The sequence below is a fragment of the Oncorhynchus mykiss genome, chromosome 8 (genome assembly GCF_057628025.1).
Source record: "Oncorhynchus mykiss isolate SJ-2025 chromosome 8, ASM5762802v1, whole genome shotgun sequence".
Lineage (NCBI taxonomy): Eukaryota > Metazoa > Chordata > Actinopteri > Salmoniformes > Salmonidae > Oncorhynchus > Oncorhynchus mykiss.
The window spans coordinates 21,906,803-21,925,970 of record NC_143029.1 but is presented as its reverse complement, the minus strand read 5'-3'; the positions used below and the strand labels follow the sequence as shown (position 1 = coordinate 21,925,970).

The 19,168-nt window shown below is 42.5% G+C and overlaps 1 protein-coding gene across 2 annotated transcripts in view; it reads left to right on the top strand.

The window, feature by feature from the left end:
- The window catches only part of LOC110529587 (solute carrier family 35 member F1), a 147,225-nt gene that overhangs the window by 57,051 nt on the left and 71,006 nt on the right, over positions 1 to 19,168 (top strand). For both annotated transcript variants that reach the window (XM_021611930.3, XM_090242896.1), the window contains exon 2: positions 8,024 to 8,199. In XM_021611930.3, coding sequence (XP_021467605.1) covers positions 8,024 to 8,199 — 176 coding nt within the window. The remainder of the gene's footprint in view (positions 1 to 8,023; positions 8,200 to 19,168) is intronic.

Sequence of the window (19,168 nt, the reverse complement as noted above, 5' to 3'; positions counted from 1 at the left end):
GCTATTCAGTAGTGTGGCTGTGTGGTCCCAAGTAGGGTTTAAGGGTCTCTTTTCCAAGCTTAAAATGATAAACATTCAACATTGGCCATGCTGTCAATCCAGCATGATTTCTGCTGCGCTCAAAAAACTGTTAACTGGGAAATCTGACTTCGGTGAGTTCAAGACAACTGGGAACTCGGGGGGGGGGGGGGGGGGGGGGGGGACAGGGAAAATACGTTTTGAACGGTAATCCTACTCTAAATTTTAAGTCGGGGCCTCGGGCTTCTTTCTAGAGCTACGACCTGAAGATCACTGACGTCATCATGATTTGACCTTGTTTTTTTCCGAGATCCCAGTTGTCTTGAAAGGGCCATAAATCCAGAGAATGGCAGACTTGGATGACAGTTTGATGACAAAATTTGCCCTCGAAGGATCGCCGCGCCACCTTCCTGTTCAAATGAGCACAACGCAGCAAGGTGAGTGCAAAAATGTCTGGAATGCAGCTGCATAAATTATGTAATATGCCAGGGAGATATGTATACTGTAGCTAAGAAAGTAATACTAACTTAACTGTATGTTAAGTACCCTGTGTATATAGCCTTATTTATCATAAAAATGCATTGTTGGTTAAGGGCTTGTAAGTAAGCATTTCACTGTAAGGTAAAATACCTGTTGTATTTGGCACGTGACAAATAACATTTGATTTGATGTTGTGTAGTAAAATATTTGTAGCCCGTGTGCCTCACCCTAATCATTTGATATTTTTACCCCTCTTAATTTCACCTACTGTTCTGACTTGGTGGAGCACATGTAGCCTAGAACCTGTTTTAGAGAAATGTAATCATCAACTATTGTAAGAACTTTCATTGTCGGCTTATATGCCCTCTTTATTTATTCTACAGTTCTGACTTAGTGTACAGGGAGAACATTGTAAGAACGCTGTTATGTGATAAGCAAAAAAAAAGTATAGTCAGGCCTCCTGAGCAGTGCTAGCTGTGCCACTAGAGATCCTGGTTCAAGTCCAGGCTCTGTCGCAGCCGGGAGACCCATGGGGCGGCCACAATTGGCCCAGCATCATCTGGGTTAGGGGAGGGTTTGGCTGGCAGGGATGTTCTTGTCCCATCACGCGCTAACGACTCCTGTGGCGGTGTACAGTGTTTCTTCTGACACATTGGTGTGGCTGGCTTCCGGGTTAAGCAAGCAGAGGGTCAAGAAGCAGTGTGGCTTGGCTGGGTTGTGTTTCGGAGGACGCACGGCTCTCGACCTTTGCCTCTCCCGAGTCCGTACGGCGTTGCAGCGATGGGACAAGACTGTAACTACCAATTGGATACCACAAAATTGGGGAGAAAAGGGAGTATACAAAAAATAAGTATAGTCTGATATCAACACCACCTGTAGTGTGTCTCATAAGCAGTACCTCTGAAAATGTACTAAGATGAAACACTCAGATCAGGTCACTGTTGGTGCTTGTCCTTTTTTAATATCATAACTTGTCTGTGGCACTGAAAATGTTGCATGCTAATTCCCTCCTGCTGAAATGCAGTCCAGGCTGCAGGGGTAGCAGTGGATCTAATTGGTTTCCCTGAGCTGACTGTGCATCTGTCTGGTTTACCTCTTCATGTTTGTATCATATTATTGTGTACCTCCTTTCTTTGGCCTTTTCCTCTATAAGGACACACACACTTCCTATTATTTCCCAGTCAATCCGAATGAGATTTTAAATTAACTGAGTCAACGGAACAAGTATTAATGTATATCGACTGGATTGCGTGTATGCCTGTTTTTTGGTCCTTTACTACAGCTCTGTACTGGATATGCAGATATTACATTGGAGCTGCTTTACATTTGCACATGTCTCTTCCAGTGTGTGTGTGTGCCCATGCGTGTTCTCCCTGGTCCCTGTGCCTGTGTGTAGGTGTAGAGGGAGCAGTGAAGGGGCTGATTTGTGCACTGTGGTCTGTCTACGGAGGGAGAGGGTTGTGTGTGTGTGTGTGTGTTTAGACTTGATTGACAGCTCTTTCTTAATCCCTTTCATCTCCAGCCAGGACTGACAGGTCCCACTACTGTATTTCACCACATACACAATCAAAGACTCCACAGGTGGCCTGAGAGGTGGTGTGTGTTCAGGCTTGGGCCAAAACAAGGGAATAGAGTGTTATAGCCAATAGCAGAGCACCATATGGGAATAAAGGAGGATGTCATTGGCCAGAAGTAGTACATTTTATGGAGAATAGGGGTTCATTTGAGACCGCACTGTACAGTAAGCCCAGTGAGGAAGCTCAGTGTCCCGAACCACCTGTTGAAGAAGGAGAGGAAGCCAGGCTAAGTGTCACAATGGCTGATGGTATAAGGGCACATCGCGAGACCCTGATGTAGACACAGGAGGCAGATGGTTAGAGTCTTTGTAGTTTAATTATAATCCAAAAGGAGAAGGCAAGAGAATGGTCGTGGACAGGCAAAAGGTCAAAACCAGATTCTGAGTCCAAGAGGTAAAGAGTTTAGTTTTTTTTTTAATTTAATTTTTTATTTTTACAGGGACAGTGCACATTAATCAACGTTTCAGTAAAAGTGCCGGTTTTAGCCAGCCGGCTAATTTTCAACCGCAGTCCCTGGGCAGGTTATTAAAAACAATTACAATATAGACAATAGCAGCATAGAACAAGTAAGACATAGCAACATAGGACAAGCAAGACATAGCATACAGACAGAGCAACATAGGACAAGCAAGACGTAGCATACAGACAGAGCAACATAAAACAAAAAGCAGCAAGACAAAATTCATAAAAGCAACAAAGTGTTTCCACACCTCACAAGCTACAGACAACAGACAACATGGAAAGCGGCAACACACAGCTAGGGACCATGTTCACAAATCTGATTGACCTTTAGCCATGTCTTCAAGCATTTTGTGAAAGTGTGATATGTGGTGCAGTTATGTGTGTCTGATGGCAGTGTATTCCAGACATGGGAAGCTCTCACAGAGAATGCAGATTTACTAAAGGTGCTTTTCCTTAGGGGAACTATACAGTCACCTCTCATGGCAGACCTTGTGGATCTGCTGCCATATGTCTGGGTTTTCTGTTTAACAAAAATATTGAGTGGAGGGGGAGCCAGGCCATTAAGGATCTTGAATACAAGACATGCGTCGGTGTATTGCACAAGATTTTCCCAACTCAAGAGCTCATGCTTTCTAAGAATGTGACAATGATGATGGCTATTGGGCTTCCTATCAAGCACTTTGAGAGCCTCTTTGTAGACAGACTGAATAGGTTTTAATGTTGTACAGCAAGCTTGGGCCCAACTAGTCAAGCAGTATGTTAAGTGGGGGAGTATCATAGATTTGAAGTACAGTTTTGCTACCTCTGTAGTCAAACAATTTCGTATAAATCGGAAATTAGCTAGGTTGAATTTGGTTATTTGAATTACCTTTTTCACATGCTTTTTAAAAGAGAGGTTGGAATCAAGTATGATGCCAAGGTACTTAAAATCGGATACCACCTGGAGCTTCTCCCCTGACACATAGACATCTGGCTCAGTAGCATCTGTTGCCCTCTTTGTGAAGAACATGCAAACAGTTTTTTTCACATTGAGATGCAAACACGAGTCACTGAGCCACTTTGTAACCTGGACCATTACAGTAGTGAGTTCTTGTGCAGCTTGTTGTTTGCTCTTTGCGTGCACATATATCACTGTATCATTTGCATACATTTGAACTTCAGACCCAATACAGACAGAAGGCAGATCATTAATGTACAGGCTGAACAGGAGGGGCCCCAGTATTGACCCTTGGGGCACGCCCACATCATAGCTACGAGTGGGCGACAGCTCATTGTTCACTCTGACACACTGAGTTCTGCCTTCAAGGTATGATTTCATCCATCTCAAGGCATCAGGGGAAAAGTTGAACTTGGACAATTTTGTGATGAGAATCTCATGGTTAACAGTATCAAAAGCCTTCCTTAGGTCCAGAAACACAGCCCCAACAGCACCCCCTTTGTCCATCTTGGACTTCACATTTTCCAGAAGAAAGCAGTTGGCCGTTTCTGTGGAGTGTTTCGCTCTGAAGCCAAACTGCATGGAGTGTAATGTGAAGGGGCTGTTGTTGAGGTGGGCAATCAGTTGTTCTGCTACACACTTTTCAACAACCTTTGACACCACAGGTAGTATACTAATGGGCCTGTAGTTACTCACGTCAGCAGGGTCACCTGATTTAAAGATGGCCGTTATTATGGCCGACTTCCATACCCTTGGAAACACACTGAGACCAATAGATGTGTTGGTGACCTTAGTAATGGGGCCAATGAGTGACTCTTTGTAGTTTTTAAGAAAGGTAGAGTCCATCCCAAACACATCTTTGGCTTTAGAGTTCTTTAGTGAGCTAATCACCTTGTTCACCTTTGACTCAGAAACCTCCCTTATGATGAAGACAGGTTGAGTGCCATTCACTAGCACTGAGCCCAAGAAACAAGTGGAGGGGTTCTGTGTCAGTGCCCTGACAGAGTCAAGGCTATTGCTATTTCGACTGCATCCTGTGTTAGATTGTTATTCACCATGATTTCTAGTCTTTTTGCCGTGTTACTATGGTCTTTCCCTGTTAACTTTTTTAGATTCTCCCATATCAATTTAGAATTTCCCTTTGCTTCACCAATTATGTTAATAAAAAAGTTTGCCTTGGCCTGTCTGATTTCTTTCATCACCTTATTTCTCAACATGGTAAACCTACATCTGTCATGCTCTAATTTAGATTTTAGGGCTATTTTTAGAGCATAATCTCGTTCTTTCATCAATTTCCAGATTTCTCCATTTAGCCAAGGAAGAGTGCTCTTTTGGCCAGGTTTGGATTTGATTTTCTTTAGGAAGCCATTTATTGTAGTCTGGATTGTGGATAGAAACACCTGACTATCAGCTTCCACGTCTGTATAGGACAAGAGATCATTCCAGTTTATTCCCTTAATTGCTTTTTCAAAATAGTTTAATTCACTCTTAGGTATTCTGAGTTGATCCGGCTTTCTAAATAGCTTGCGTACCAGAAACAGAGTCAGGGATCACATATAGCGACTCTGGTATGTTTGAAGAGTCAAAATCTATCCTGGAGCCGGGTGAGTCGAGAGAAACCATAGGACCATAGCACTCACCCACCTCCACAGCGGCGACGACCAGTGGACGAGGCCATCCACCGCTCTCCACTCCGGTGCGTATCACTGGCTCGGTGATATTGGGCCCAGGATTGAGTTGTACATCCCCGGAGAGCAGGAGGGTAGTGAACAGGTAGTTTAACAGTTTCCGATAAATGTTGGACTTGTGTTTGTTACGCCTAAGCGGTTCAGTAGAATAAGGAGCGAGGTAGACTTGGCCATTATTCAGAACATTATGGTATGCTGTGTACTGTCCGCTCCCGTGGAATGGTGAACCAATGTGTTTGGTGTTGATATTCTCCGGTAGTAGACTGATTGTGTCATCCCAGCAAGGACGCACCGAGATTATCAGTAGAGCAGCTACATAACTGACAATCATGGCAGAGTACTGGAGATAAAACACATAATTGCGCTTTAACTCTTTGCATGAGTTACTTAGCTGGGATCGGCGTACACCTGATGGTTTAGATAAAATTACAGCATTCGAATGAGAAGCGGCACCTGCCGCACCACCCTGTCTTCCGTCCGCCATTTTGTGACAGACAGGCTCGATGTCAGGGCAGGCAGAAGGGTCAGGCAGGCGGGTACTGAGTCCAGAAAAAACAGGCAAGAGTCAAAACCGGGAAGACTAGAAAAAAAGAATAGAAAACAGAAGCACGGGAAAACACGCTGGTTGACTTGAAAACATACAAGATGAACTGGCACAGAGAGACGGGAAACACAGGGATAAATACACTGGGGAAAATAAGTGACACCTGGAGAAGGTGAAGCAATCATAAGAACAGGTGAAACAGATGGAGGGTGTTTGGAAATCCTGTCCTAATATAAATCCGACTGGAAGACCTGGATGTGCCTCACACAGCTGGAGACGCTAGGTTGTAATGAGTTCAGAAGGTGACAACTCTGTGGGAGACAGTGGGATGGAGAGATGGGTCTGTGGTTGATATGGACACATGTTGATCTGCTGTTGTAGCTAGGGCCATGAGTTTTTACCAGACCATGTCACCTGACCATGGAAGCCTAAATACACAGGCATAAGGAAGAATACACACTTTCAAATATTTTAAATTAAAGACAAGAACCTTCTGTTCACTGGCCATGCCGTTACAGTGCATTCGGAAAGTATTCAGACCCCTTGACTTTTTCCACATTTTGTTACGTTTTTGCCTTATATTAAAATGTATTAAATAAAACATGTTCCTTATCAATATACACACAATAACCCATAATGACAAAGCGAAAACAGGTTTTTAAATACCTTATTTACCTTATTTACAGAACTATTCAGACCCTCGAAATTGAGCTCAGGTGCATCCTGTTTCCATTGATCATCCTTGAGATGTTTCTACAACTTGATAGGAGGCCACCGGTGGTACATTCAAATGATTGAACATGATTTGGAAAGGCACAAACCTGTCTATATAAGGTCCCACAGTTGACAGTGCATGTCAGAGAAAAACCAAGCCATGAGGTTGAAGGAATTGTCCGTAGAGCACCGAGACAGGATTGTGTCGAGGCACAGAGCTGGGGAAGGGTACCAACATTTTTTTGCATTGACGGTCCCCAAGAACACACTGGCCTCCATCATTCTTAAATGGAAATAACATTTAAATGGAAGAACTGAGCAATCGGGGGAGAAGGGTCTTGGTAAGGAAGGGGACCAAGAACCTGATGGTCACTCCTGAGCTCCAGAGTTCCTCTTTGGAGATGGGAGAACCTTCCAGAAGGACAACGACCCTAAGCACACAGCCAAGACAACACAGGAGTGGCTTCAGGACAAGTCTCTGAATGTCCTTGAGTGGCCCAGCTTGAACCCGATCGCGCATCTCTGGAGAGACCTGAAAATAACTGTGCAGCGACGCTCCCCATCCAACCTGACAGAGCTTGAGAAGATCTGCAGAGAAGAATGGGAGAAACTCTCCAAATATAGGTGTGCAAGGTTGTAGCGTGTTGTAGAATTACAACATTATGTTAATCACATTACTTTTATATTAGAATGTATTCCTATATTAGTACATTCACGGTCTGTTTTTCTGAGGGGAGCCTCTGAGGTTTAACGCTGAAAGTAGTTTTATGATGGCTTGGTGATAAGCTGAAGACTGCATTCCATTCTATGATTTAGTGTCTGTGTGCCTGTCTGCCAGTGCCAGGCAGACCCTCCCTCCAGTTTATTTCTCCCACATGGCAGATGAATACTGGACTCCATTATTCTGAGGGAAGGGCCTAGTATCCTATGTTACATTAGCATTTCTGTATAAACAAGCAGTAAATGAACTAGAAACAGAACATTTGGTGTAATTTAAATCTTGATTTCTGTTGAATGAGAGGACAATGTACCTTTTTTGTATAATTTCTACATATGTTCTTTGTCACAAGGACTCAGGCAAGACTATAAAGAGTTGTAACCTAACCCTGTTTATTTGGGCTTTAACTTTACAACATTGGGTGAACGTTAACGCTCCATTACTGTAGTAATTATTAATAAAGTTTGCTAGTTTTGAAGAAATCTAAAAGTCTCTCCTTTGAATAGAATAATTACCACGACAAGCGTCATACCCAAGAAGACTCGAGGCTGTTATCGCTTCCAAAGGTGCTTCAACAAAGTACTGAGTAAAGGGTCTGAATACTTATGTAAATGTGATATTTTTTGATGTTTTTATGAATTTGTTAACACTTCTAAAAACCTGTTTTTTATTTGACGTTATGTGGTATTGTGTGGATTGAAATAAGAAAACAATTTCATACATTTTCGAATAAGGCTGTAACGTAACAAAATGTGGAAAAAGTCAAGGGAATGTACTGTAGTACACAAGCTGCGTTTCAATGCCCTTTCCAGTCTATGGTTTAGTAGCTGTACTGTAATGCCAGTGTGTAGTAACACTGTCTTCTATCCTGCCTCTCCTCTCCAGGGAACTTCTGGTAACTCTGGCTCTGGGCCAGGTCCTGTCTCTGCTCGTCTGTGGCATCGGGCTGACCAGCAAGTACCTGGCTCATGAATACCACGCCAACACGCCCGTGTTCCAGAGCTTTCTCAACTACATCCTGCTGTTCCTAGTCTACACCACCACGCTCGCCGTCAGGCAAGGTACGACACTGGACACGCATGTAGTCATGGAGGCACACACAGACACAATATTTTATTATGTTCCCCAATTCTTCCTGGGGTCCAAACAGGAAACAAAACACAAATAATAATATACATAACACTACATAATATAATGCAAAATACAATACAAAATATAAAAAAATGTCTCTCTTCACAGTACCCAGCAAGGTGTTCTTTTATCAGTTTTTTTAAACTGGTTTTAATGCTAGCTTGAGTTACCAGGGCTGGCGGAGTTTCATGTAGTCATGGCTCTATTTAATACTGTGCGTTTCCAAGCCTCTGTGCTGGACCTGGGGACTGTGACGAGATCTCTGGCTGTAAGTCTTGTGTGGTACCGATGAGTGTCTGAACTTGAATAGACAGTTTGATACCTTTAACCCATCAACACATCGGACAAAGACCAGTCAGTCTCTCCTCACCTTTGAGCCAGGAGAAATTGACACGCATACCACTGACATACCACTGACTCCATGTAAATCTAAGTGCAATACGTGCTGCTCTGTTCTGGTCAAACTTTAATCTTCCTACAGTTGAAGTAGGAAGTTTACTTACACCTTACACCAAATACATTTAAACTCAGTTTTCACAATTCCTGACATTTAATCCAAACACAAATCCCCTGTTTTAGGTCAGTTAGGATCACCACTTTATTTTAAGAATGTGAAATGTCAGAATAATAGTAGAGAGAATTATTTATTTCAGCTTTTATTTCTTTCATCACATTCCCAGTGGGTCAGAAGTACATACACTCAATTAGTATTTGGTAGCATTGCCTTTCAATGGTTTAACTTGGGTCAAATGTTTCTTGTAGCCTTCCACAAGCTTCCCACAATAAGTTGGGTGAATTTTGGCCCATTCCTCCTTACAGAGCTGGTGTAACTGAGTCAGGTTTGCAGGCCTCCTTGCTCACACACGCTTTTTCAGTTCTGCCCACACATTTTCTATAGGATTGAGGTCAGGGCTTTGTGATGGCCACTACACATCTTGACTTTGTTGTCCTTAAGCCATTTTGCCACAACTTTGGAAGTATGCTTGGGGTCATTTTCCATTTTGAAGACCCATTTGCGACCAAGCTTTAACTTCCTGACTGGTGTCTTGAGATGTTGCTTTAATATATCCACATAGTTTTCCTCCCTCATGATGCCATCTATTTTGTGAAGTGCACCAGTCCCTCCTGCAGCAAAGTACCCCCACAACATGATTCTGCCACCCCTGTGCTTCACGGTTGGGATGGTGTTCTTCGGCATGCAAGCCTCCCCCTTTTTCCTCCAAACATAACGATGGTCATTATGGCCAAACAGTTCTATTTTTGTTTCATCAGACCAGAGGACATTTCTCCAAAAAGTACAATATTTTCCCCATGTGCAGTTGCAAACCATAGTCTGGATTTTTAATGGCGGTTTTGGAGAAGTGGCTTCTTCCTTGCTGAGTGGCCTTTCAGTTTATGTCGTTATAGGACTCGTTTTACTGTGGATATAGATACTTTTGTACCTGTTTCCTCCAGCATCTTCACAAGGTCCTTTGCTGTTGTTCTGGGATTGATTTGCACTTTTCGCACCAAAGTACATTCATCTCTAGGAGACAGAACACGCCTCTTTCCTGAGCAGAATGACGGCTGTGTGGTCCCATGGTGTTTATACTTGCGTACTATTGTTTGTACAGATAAACCTGGTACCTTCAGGCGTTTGGAAATTGCTCCCAAGGATGAACCAGACTTGTGGAGGTCTACAATTTTTTTTTCTCTGATTTCTTTTGATTTTCCCGTGATGTCAAGCACAGAGGCACTGAGTTTGAAGGTCGGCCTTGAAATACACCCACAGGTATACCTCCAATAGACTCAAATGATGTCAATTAGCCTATCAGAAGCTTCTAAGCCATGACATTTTCCACGCTGTTAAAAGGCACAGTCAACTTAGTGTATGTAAACTTCTGACCCACTACAATTGTGATACAGTGAAATAATCTGTCTGTAAACAATTGTTGGAAAAATGACTTGTGTCATGCACAAAGTAGATGTCCCAATCGACTTGCCAAAACTATAGTTTGTTAACAAGAAATTTATGGAATGGCTGAAAAGTGACTTTTAATGACTCCAAACTAAGTGTATGTAAACTTCCGACTTCAACTGTGTGTCCTTCTTTACCATACATGACCACACAACTGGGCAGTAGTCCAGGTGTGACAAAAGGACCTGTCTGGTTGATTTACAGTGCCTTCTGAAAGTATTCACACACCTTGACTTTGTTGCAGCCTGAATTTAAAATGGATTAAATGTCGTTTTTTTGTCACTGGCCTGCACACAATATGCTGTATTGTTAAAGTGGAATTATGTTTTTCAACATTTGTACAAATTAATAAAAAATGAAAAGCTGTGAAGTGTCTTGAGTCAAAACGTATTCAACCCCTTTGTCATTGCAAGCCTAAATAAGTTCAGGAGTGGAAATGTGCTTAACAAGTCACATAATGAGTTGCATGGACTCACTCTGAATGCAATAATACTGTTTAACATGATTTTTGAATGACTACCTCATCTCTGTACCCCACACATACAATTATGATTCTAACATGTATTGACTCAGGGGTGTGAACACTCGTGTAAATGAGAATTATGCATTTCATTCATTAATTTGTATTTTTTATTTTAGCATTTTCCAATTAAGAACATTCAAAACAAAAATAAAAAGATATTAGACCATATAACAGTGACAATAATCTTACAATAACCATATATATACACAATAAATGAAAGTAATAATACCTGCCGTAGGCTACATGTGAAACATTACGTGAGGATTATTTAGAGATACAATCAATGCCAAATTCTGTCAAATGTCTAACTTATTCATCAAGCAGTAAGTGATTTTCTCCAGTGGGACACAACTTTTTACTTCTGATAGGCACATTGCAACTGGCAGGGGGGAAACCGATTTTCCATTTCAAGGCAATACATTTCTTGGCAATTGCTAGCAATATTTCTATTAGCTTTATAGTATGGCTTTGCCTAAGATTGGAATTAGAAAAGTTACCCAGTAGACAGACCTCCGGGACTAAAGGGAATGGAACCCCATGAATTGAGAATATGGAGAATATGGTATCGCATACCCCCCCCTGTGTAGTTTTGAACACTGCCAAGTGGATTGGAGGAATGTTCCTTCATCTGAGCCACATCTAAAACATCAGGGTTGAACTTGTGCAATCTAGATAGGGTAATGTAGAGCTGATGGAGGGTAATGTAGAGCTGATGGAGGGTAATGTAGAGCTGATGGAGGGTAATGTAGAGCTGATGGAGGGTAATGTAGAGCTGATGGAGGGTAATGTAGAGCTGATGGAGCGTAATGTAGAGCTGATGGAGGGTAATGTAGAGCTGATGGAGGGTAATGTAGAGCTGATGGAGGGTAATGTAGAGCTGATGGAGGAAACTGTATTTCATTTTTAATAAATGTCTAAAAACATGTTTACACTTTATCTTTATGGGGTATTGTGTGTGGATGGGTGAGGGAAAAATGTATATTTAATCAATTTTGAATTCAGTCTGTAACACAACAATATGTGGAATAAATCTAGGGGTATGAATTCTTTCTGAAGGCACTGTAGATGTCAAGAAAGCAGCACTTTATCATGGACAGACCTCTTAGATTTCAATAGAATTTTGATTAACCACATGACAATGCTTTTGAGATACGAAGACATTATTATAAATGAAATTAAACTGTTCCATGAAAATGTGCATATGAAAACCATAACTGGCATGCAGATCGGTAGAAATTGTAAAATAAATTGGCATTCCACATGAGAAAGGTTGCAGACTCCAATTGTAGCCTATTACCGGCAACTTCAGGAAATTAAAGGCAGAATCTGCGAAAGTCAGCAGGAGTTTGAGGAGGATGTTCGGGTGAGGTTGTTTTTTTTTTTTTTTTTCCTGTTTTGGAATATTTTTTTCGTCTGTACAGGATTGCTTTCTCAGTTTTCTCCTATCACAGCCATTAAAGTCATTATTTTACTCCTGAACTTATTTAGGCTTGCCATAACAAAGGGGTTGAATACTTATTGACTCGAGACATTTCAGGTCTACGTTTTTTATGTAATTTGTCAAAACATAATTCCACTTTGACATTATGGGGTATTTATTGTGTAGGCCAGTGACAAAATCTCTTTTTAATTCATTTTAAATCTTGGCTGTAACACAACAAAATTTGTTAAAATTCAAGGTTGGTGAATACTTTCTGAAGGCTGTTTATTGTAAAAACCCTGTCCTCTCGGTGCATCTAATCAAACTAGATTACATTATATATTTGCTATGCTTAATGGGATACGAGCTGGAGATGAATTGGACATGAAAGGACTTGTATAAACTGGAGACAGTTTGCAGCTGGGGTTTGTGTTATCTACTGACTTTCATCATCGCTATGCAAACAAGGCTGATTTCCGTGATCATTTTACTGTTTTAACAAGTTTTGTTTAGCTAATAAAATGAAAACATTACTTCAAACTACTTTTGGGTACCTTGTTGACAAGTACAACATGAAATCCATGTCTTTTAAATGTTACGGTTTGTAAATTTGACAGATGAGTGCAGTGTTCCAAGCATTTCGCTACACCCGCAATAACATCTGCTAAATATGTGTATGTGACCAATACGTTTGATTTGAAAATGAGTAATCTGCTTGACACTTTAAAGTTACTTATCTTACAGAACACAAAGTCAGCTCATTTCCACTCCATTCATATGCAAATCTGTTGGATTTATACGCTGGCTTGTCTGGCTGTCATGTTTTCATTTTAACCTGCCCAGTCTCTGATCTACACTGAAATAATATCATTTCAGTAGTCCTCTCTTATGATATATGTTTTCAATCTCACATAACACATTAATACACCCTTGTGGTTGAATATATAGTAAACCCTTGTGGTTGAATATACACGTATCTAGTAGGTCCTAGGACACAACAATGAATAATGTGGAGCAAATAAATAAAATCATAGGATAACTCACAATAATGAACACCTTGTGAAACAGCTGTGAAAACCAACCTGGCAATATTTAAGATTTTAATACATAAGGTGTGTCATTTAATTTATTTTCATAGATTTTTTTCTACACTCACATGGCAATCAGACTAAAATACTGAATTCTGGTGTGTGGAATATAGAGCAGGTGGTTGTTGTGTGGGTGGGAGGTTCTGCCTGTCACTTGTTCTCAACAGGTTTCCAGTCTCAGAAGGGGGATTTGAAGAGGGAGACCTCAATGGTTATATGTGTATGTCACATTATGTGCCCAGTATGATAGAGCATAAACTTTATTGGCAGATGACAACATGACAATAACAGTAGCTGTAGATGATATAATGAAAAGTTGGAGGGTGATTGGTAATGGAGGACATCAGGTGGATCCATGTCTGGGTGTTAGGCAGAACCCCTAGGTCCTGGAGAACAGGTAATGGAGGACATCAGGTGGATTCATGTCTGGGTGTTAGGCAGAACCCCTTGGTCTTGGAGAACAGGTAATGGAGGACATCAGGTGGATCCATGTCTGGGTGTTGGGCAGAACCCCTAGGTCCTGGAGAACAGGTAATGGAGGACATCAGGTGGATCCACGTCTGGGTGTTGGGCAGAACCCCTAACTCCTGGAGAACAGGTAATGGAGGACATCAGGTGGATCCACGTCTGGGTGTTGGGCAGAACCCCTAGGTCCTGGAGAACAGGTAATGGAGGACATCAGGTGGATCCATGTCTGGGTGTTGGGCAGAACCCCTAGGTCCTGGAGAACAGGTCATGGAGGACATCAGGTGGATCCATGTCTGGGTGTTGGGCAGAACCCCTAGGTCCTGGAGAACAGGTCATGGAGGACATCAGGTGGATTCATGTCTGGGTGTTGGGCAGAACCCCTAGGTCCTGGAGAACAGGTAATGGAGGACATCAGGTGGATCCATGTCTGGGTGTTGGGCAGAACCCCTAGGTCCTGGAGAACAGGTAATGGAGGACATCAGGTGGATCCATGTCTGGGTGTTGGGCAGAACCCCTAGGTCCTGGAGAACAGCAGCAGAGTTAAAGGGAACAGGGTAGAATACAGACGTAAACAAGCAAACACAGGTTTACGGTGAGAAGATTTGATTAGTGCAGTGTTATAAATGGGAGATATGTACTTTTCAACACTTAAGGAAGGTATAGTCTACCTCAAGCTTGTCCGCATCCGACCAAGAAGACCAGAGAATCTGACTGATCCAAACTCACTGCTTCTGGTGGATGGGATACCTCCTGGGGGGCTCAGACAGTTGATGGTCCTAAAGTAACTTGGAGAGGTAAATTGAAGAGGTACATTTTTATAAGCTCAGCATAACTATCATTTCTTGCCTTCTCAAATGGCAACCAAAGCTTAACTAACTTTCACTAACTAACTTAACTAGCTTTATCTATTGGGCTTCACTGAAGTGTAGGGCGTCATAAAATATATCAGTGTTAGGGAAACTAAAACTAGCTTCAGGTTATTTTGTGTGCAAATGCAAATAGTGATGATATTTTTTATATTCACTTTAACAGATGGTGACTTCAGCTAGGAGGTGAAAGAGCAGCGAGGTTTCCCAGGTCTTGCCTTCCTTCGCCCGGATGTCGTAGCACTTAGTCCCCTTCTTGATTCTGCTCCGGTTGCTCTCCTTCGGTTTCTCCTGCGCCTTGTCCATGTTGTCTCAACTTGATTGATAACAGGAATAAATGCAATTATAATTCATATTACAAATACATTTCTTACATATCTCGTGGAGGTCCAGAAAATAAATTAACAGCAGACAATCATTTTTACCTGGTCAAAAACCTCCACGTCCTTCTCAGTCCGTGCCTGAAGGTAGTACTCGAAGGCATTCTGATCTGGTTCGACAACTTCCACCACATCAGGTGGGGATTCAGTGATCTGAAAGTACGTTATTCAAAAATAGCAACAGACAAACAACAACACTAAGTCGATCACACATTTGAAAGACTACAGTATATACAATAATTGTATATACAATGGCATTGTTTACCTCAGTCAACAGCTGTGGCTCCTGTTCGTACTCGGTGAAGACCTGCTGTTGTGTGCAAAGAGAATTACCTTCAGGTTGTTCTCCCACCCTTCCTGGTACCAATCAAAGGACTTGCCCATGGCAATCGTGAGGGTCTGGTTGGTCCATTCACCAAACCTGGAGGAGAGGGTAGGAAAGCAATATCTATTGACAATGTAAGATATTAACAGAACTATGGTCAGAACATGACAAGTATGCAGATTTTCACATTTGTAAGGATATTGACACACACACACACACACACACACACATAATATTGAACTCTGCTGTGGTCAAATAAAGCAACCATTACAAAGCAACTTATAATTTAAAAATTTGAATTGGGACACTTACCGATCATGTGCCATGGTGAAACAACTTTGATAGGCTTCAACACCGGCGCCACAGTCTTTGCCCTGGCAGGCTAGACAGGGTACTGACCTTTTAAGTAAAAAGTGACAAATTGAAACTTGTATGCTCTTTGAGATGACATTGATTGAAATCATAATAATTTCAGACATAATAGTATCACGTTTCAGGTATGACCCAGATGCAGACAGTGTCGAAGAAACAAAACAGTTTATTTCTAATACAGGGGCAGGCAAACGACATGTCAAAGGCAGGCAGGAGTAAAGGGTCCAGAACGGCAGGCAGTTTCAGGGTCAGGGCAGGCAGGGGTAAAGGGTCCAGAACGGCAGGCAGTTTCAGGGTCAGGGCAGGCAGGGGTAAAGGGTCCAGAACGGCAGGCAGTTTCAGGGTCAGGGCAGGCAGGGGTAAAGGGTCCAGAACGGCAGGCAGTTTCAGGGTCAGGGCAGGCAGGGGTAAAGGGTCCAGAACGGCAGGCAGTTTCAGGGTCAGGGCAGGCAGGGGTAAAGGGTCCAGAACGGCAGGCAGTTTCAGGGTCAGGGCAGGCAGGGGTAAAGGGTCCAGAACGGCGGGCAGTTTCAGGGTCAGGGCAGGCAGGGGTAAAGGGTCCAGAACGGCGGGCAGTTTCAGGGTCAGGGCAGGCATGGGTAAAGGGTCCAGAACGGCAGGCAGTTTCAGGGTCAGGGCAGGCAGGGGTCAATTATACAGTGAGGTGGGCCAATGTATAAAATGGCAGGCAGACTCAAGGCAGGCAGAAGGGTCAAAAGGAGGGGTCAAAAGGACTAGGATACAGGAGCAAGAAACAGACGGGCGCAAGGGAACAAACGCTGGTAGGTTTCACAAGCAAAACGAACAGGCAACAGACAAACGGAGAACATAGGTATAAATACACAGGGGATGATGGGGAAGATGGGCAACACCTGGAGGGCAACAAGCACAAAGACAGGTGAAACATATCAGGGTGTGACAAACAGAATGTGATTGATAAACAAAAGGTTATTTAACTTGCCTAGCTGTCCACCTCCTTGACAATTCCCCATCAGAAGAAGTGTATGTTGATATTGGCAGTCATGTGCTTCACTCCAAAATGACCAGCTTGGATCTCGGTCAGCATGGCCTCCTTTTCAATAGTAAAAATCACCCTCCTATGTGGCTGACCATCCTTCCCCTGTAGGTACATATGATTGCCTAACAAGTTGTAAGAGAAGAGTTGTTGAAATACTTAAGTCTAAGTACATAGGCCATCATTGTAAATAAAAATTTGTTCTTAACTGACTTGCCTAGTTAAATAAAATACATTTGAACTGCTGTCTTTCTCTCTCTCCATCTCTCTCTCTGTCTTCCACTCTCTTCCCACCTCTCTCCCTCTCTCTCACTTTCATCCTTTAAAAAAAAAACGTTCTTCCCCCTCCCATCTCTCTCTCTCTCTGTCTAGTGAAGACACCAAGTTAAGAACATTTGGAATTACCATACTTGCTTACACCTATCCATTTGATTGATCAGGTTTAACTTATAGCTAGATACCTCAATATGACAGACATATAACTACATCAGTGGAGGCTGCTGAGGGAATGGCTGGAATGGAGTCAATTGAATGGTATCAACCACATGGAAACCACGTGTATGATACCATTCCATACATTATGAGCCATCCTCCCCTCAGCAGCCTCCACTGAACTATATGTATAGCTAGCAACATGTACTGTAGATTACCAACTAGCTAGATGAAAAATGGTTGTACAAAGTTATATCCGTCCAGATATCTAATAGAAGTTAACTGCTTAACGTTACCCTGAATTGTGAATTTCTCTAAATGTTGCGCCTCTTGTTGAGATCAGTGGTGCTTTCATAGTGCTTCGCCTGGTTGGAAAGTGCGCGAGCATTGCAAAATAAATGTAGAAATCTATGTTATTCAATTATTGCACCCACACTGCTTGCGCGTGTCAACGAGCGTCTGCGTTGCCAAGGACTAAAATAAAAGTCCTTTATATTTCTGACGCAGATCGAGCTGCAAGTCCTGCCTCTCCCATCTCCTCATTAGTTTATAGAAGCAGGTACCCACGTGCCATCTCCTCATTGGTTATACCCACATGGGTGCTTGAAAGACGAACTGTGTTGCCGTTCTTCGTGGTAATACTATGAAAGTTTAGATGCCAATCACCATATACGTTCAAAGAAGAAAATGCCTGGAAGGAGGAGAGATGACTAGAAACGATTCGGTTGACCGTTTTAGGTGTGGATTAATTGTCGGAGTAGAGGACCTTGTATGTTTCAGGCAAAATAACAACTCAATGTTTATATCCCAGGACAAATTAACTAGCAACAGCAAGCTAGCTAAATATGACAAATTAGCTAACAAGTGCAAGCTAACTAGCTAACTTGCCTTTTAATGCTTTTCGACCTGTCCCCAAATTAATGTAATTGGTTCAGAGTTTGTTATGACATTTTAACCTGCGTGTCATGATCGCGTTTGGTGTAGGGGGACAAAATAAATGTATGCAAGATGGCACACGCTGGCAGCCGGTTTGGGTTCCGTGTAAGACGGAGGGAGTAGTGTAACAAAGACGTGCTCTTTGAACGCGCTCTTTGAAAGGAGGGAGTAGTCTAACAACCCTGGGTTTATAAGCGCGGATATTGACTATGCTCAAGCATGCTTTTGCGGCACAGTCAATAGCGTGCTGGACTTCGGGCTAGAAGGGCAATGGTTCGAGACCTGCTCCCTTCCTGTTTCATTACAATACGAACAGAAAGCTACAATAACAGTTACAGTAGCTAGTTAGCTAGCTAATGTTACCTAAATTAAACTGTCTGGTTGGCTAGCTAGTTAGCTGACTAGGCAGTAAGTAGCTAACAACTTCAATCTAAAAACACTTAAATTATTTATTCCTATTTAACAATATTTACTTATATATGGTAAAGAGTGTTCTCTTTCCAGTCTTTTCGGTCCTCTGAAGCAGCAGGTAGTCACCGTCAAAAACACAGTCCTTGGAGAGTAATTCTATGGCAATAATTTTGCTCAGACTGAGCGAGCGTTCATGAGTTAAATAGAACTAGAACTGCCCGCGTCCTCCTTCCTTTGCAGCTGCTACCCGGTAACATAGAGCCAAGCAACCAGCATAGCAACGGACGCTTCGGTTCATTATGTAATCCGGTCAGAATTTGCAAGTTCAGAGTCAAATACTTTGTCAGGATAGGCAACCGAAATGAATAATTAATGTATGTGTGTTATTGTAACGACAGACACCCTCGACCTTCTAGCCCGAAGTCCAGCGTGCTATCGACTGTGCCGCTGGAGCATGCTTTTGCTGCACAGTCGATAGTGCGCTGGACTTCAGGCTAGAAGGTTGAGGGTTCGAGACTGTTTCATTACATTGGTTTCAGAAGTGATCGGACCTTGCATCCATGACAGTGCGTGTTCTTGGCCGGTGAGCGGGTTCCTATAACAGGCTGACTACACCGCTCGTGCGGTGAGCGAGTGTTGCAAAATAAATTTAGAAATCTATATTATTAAATTATTGCACCCACACTGCTCGCGCATGCCAAGAGTG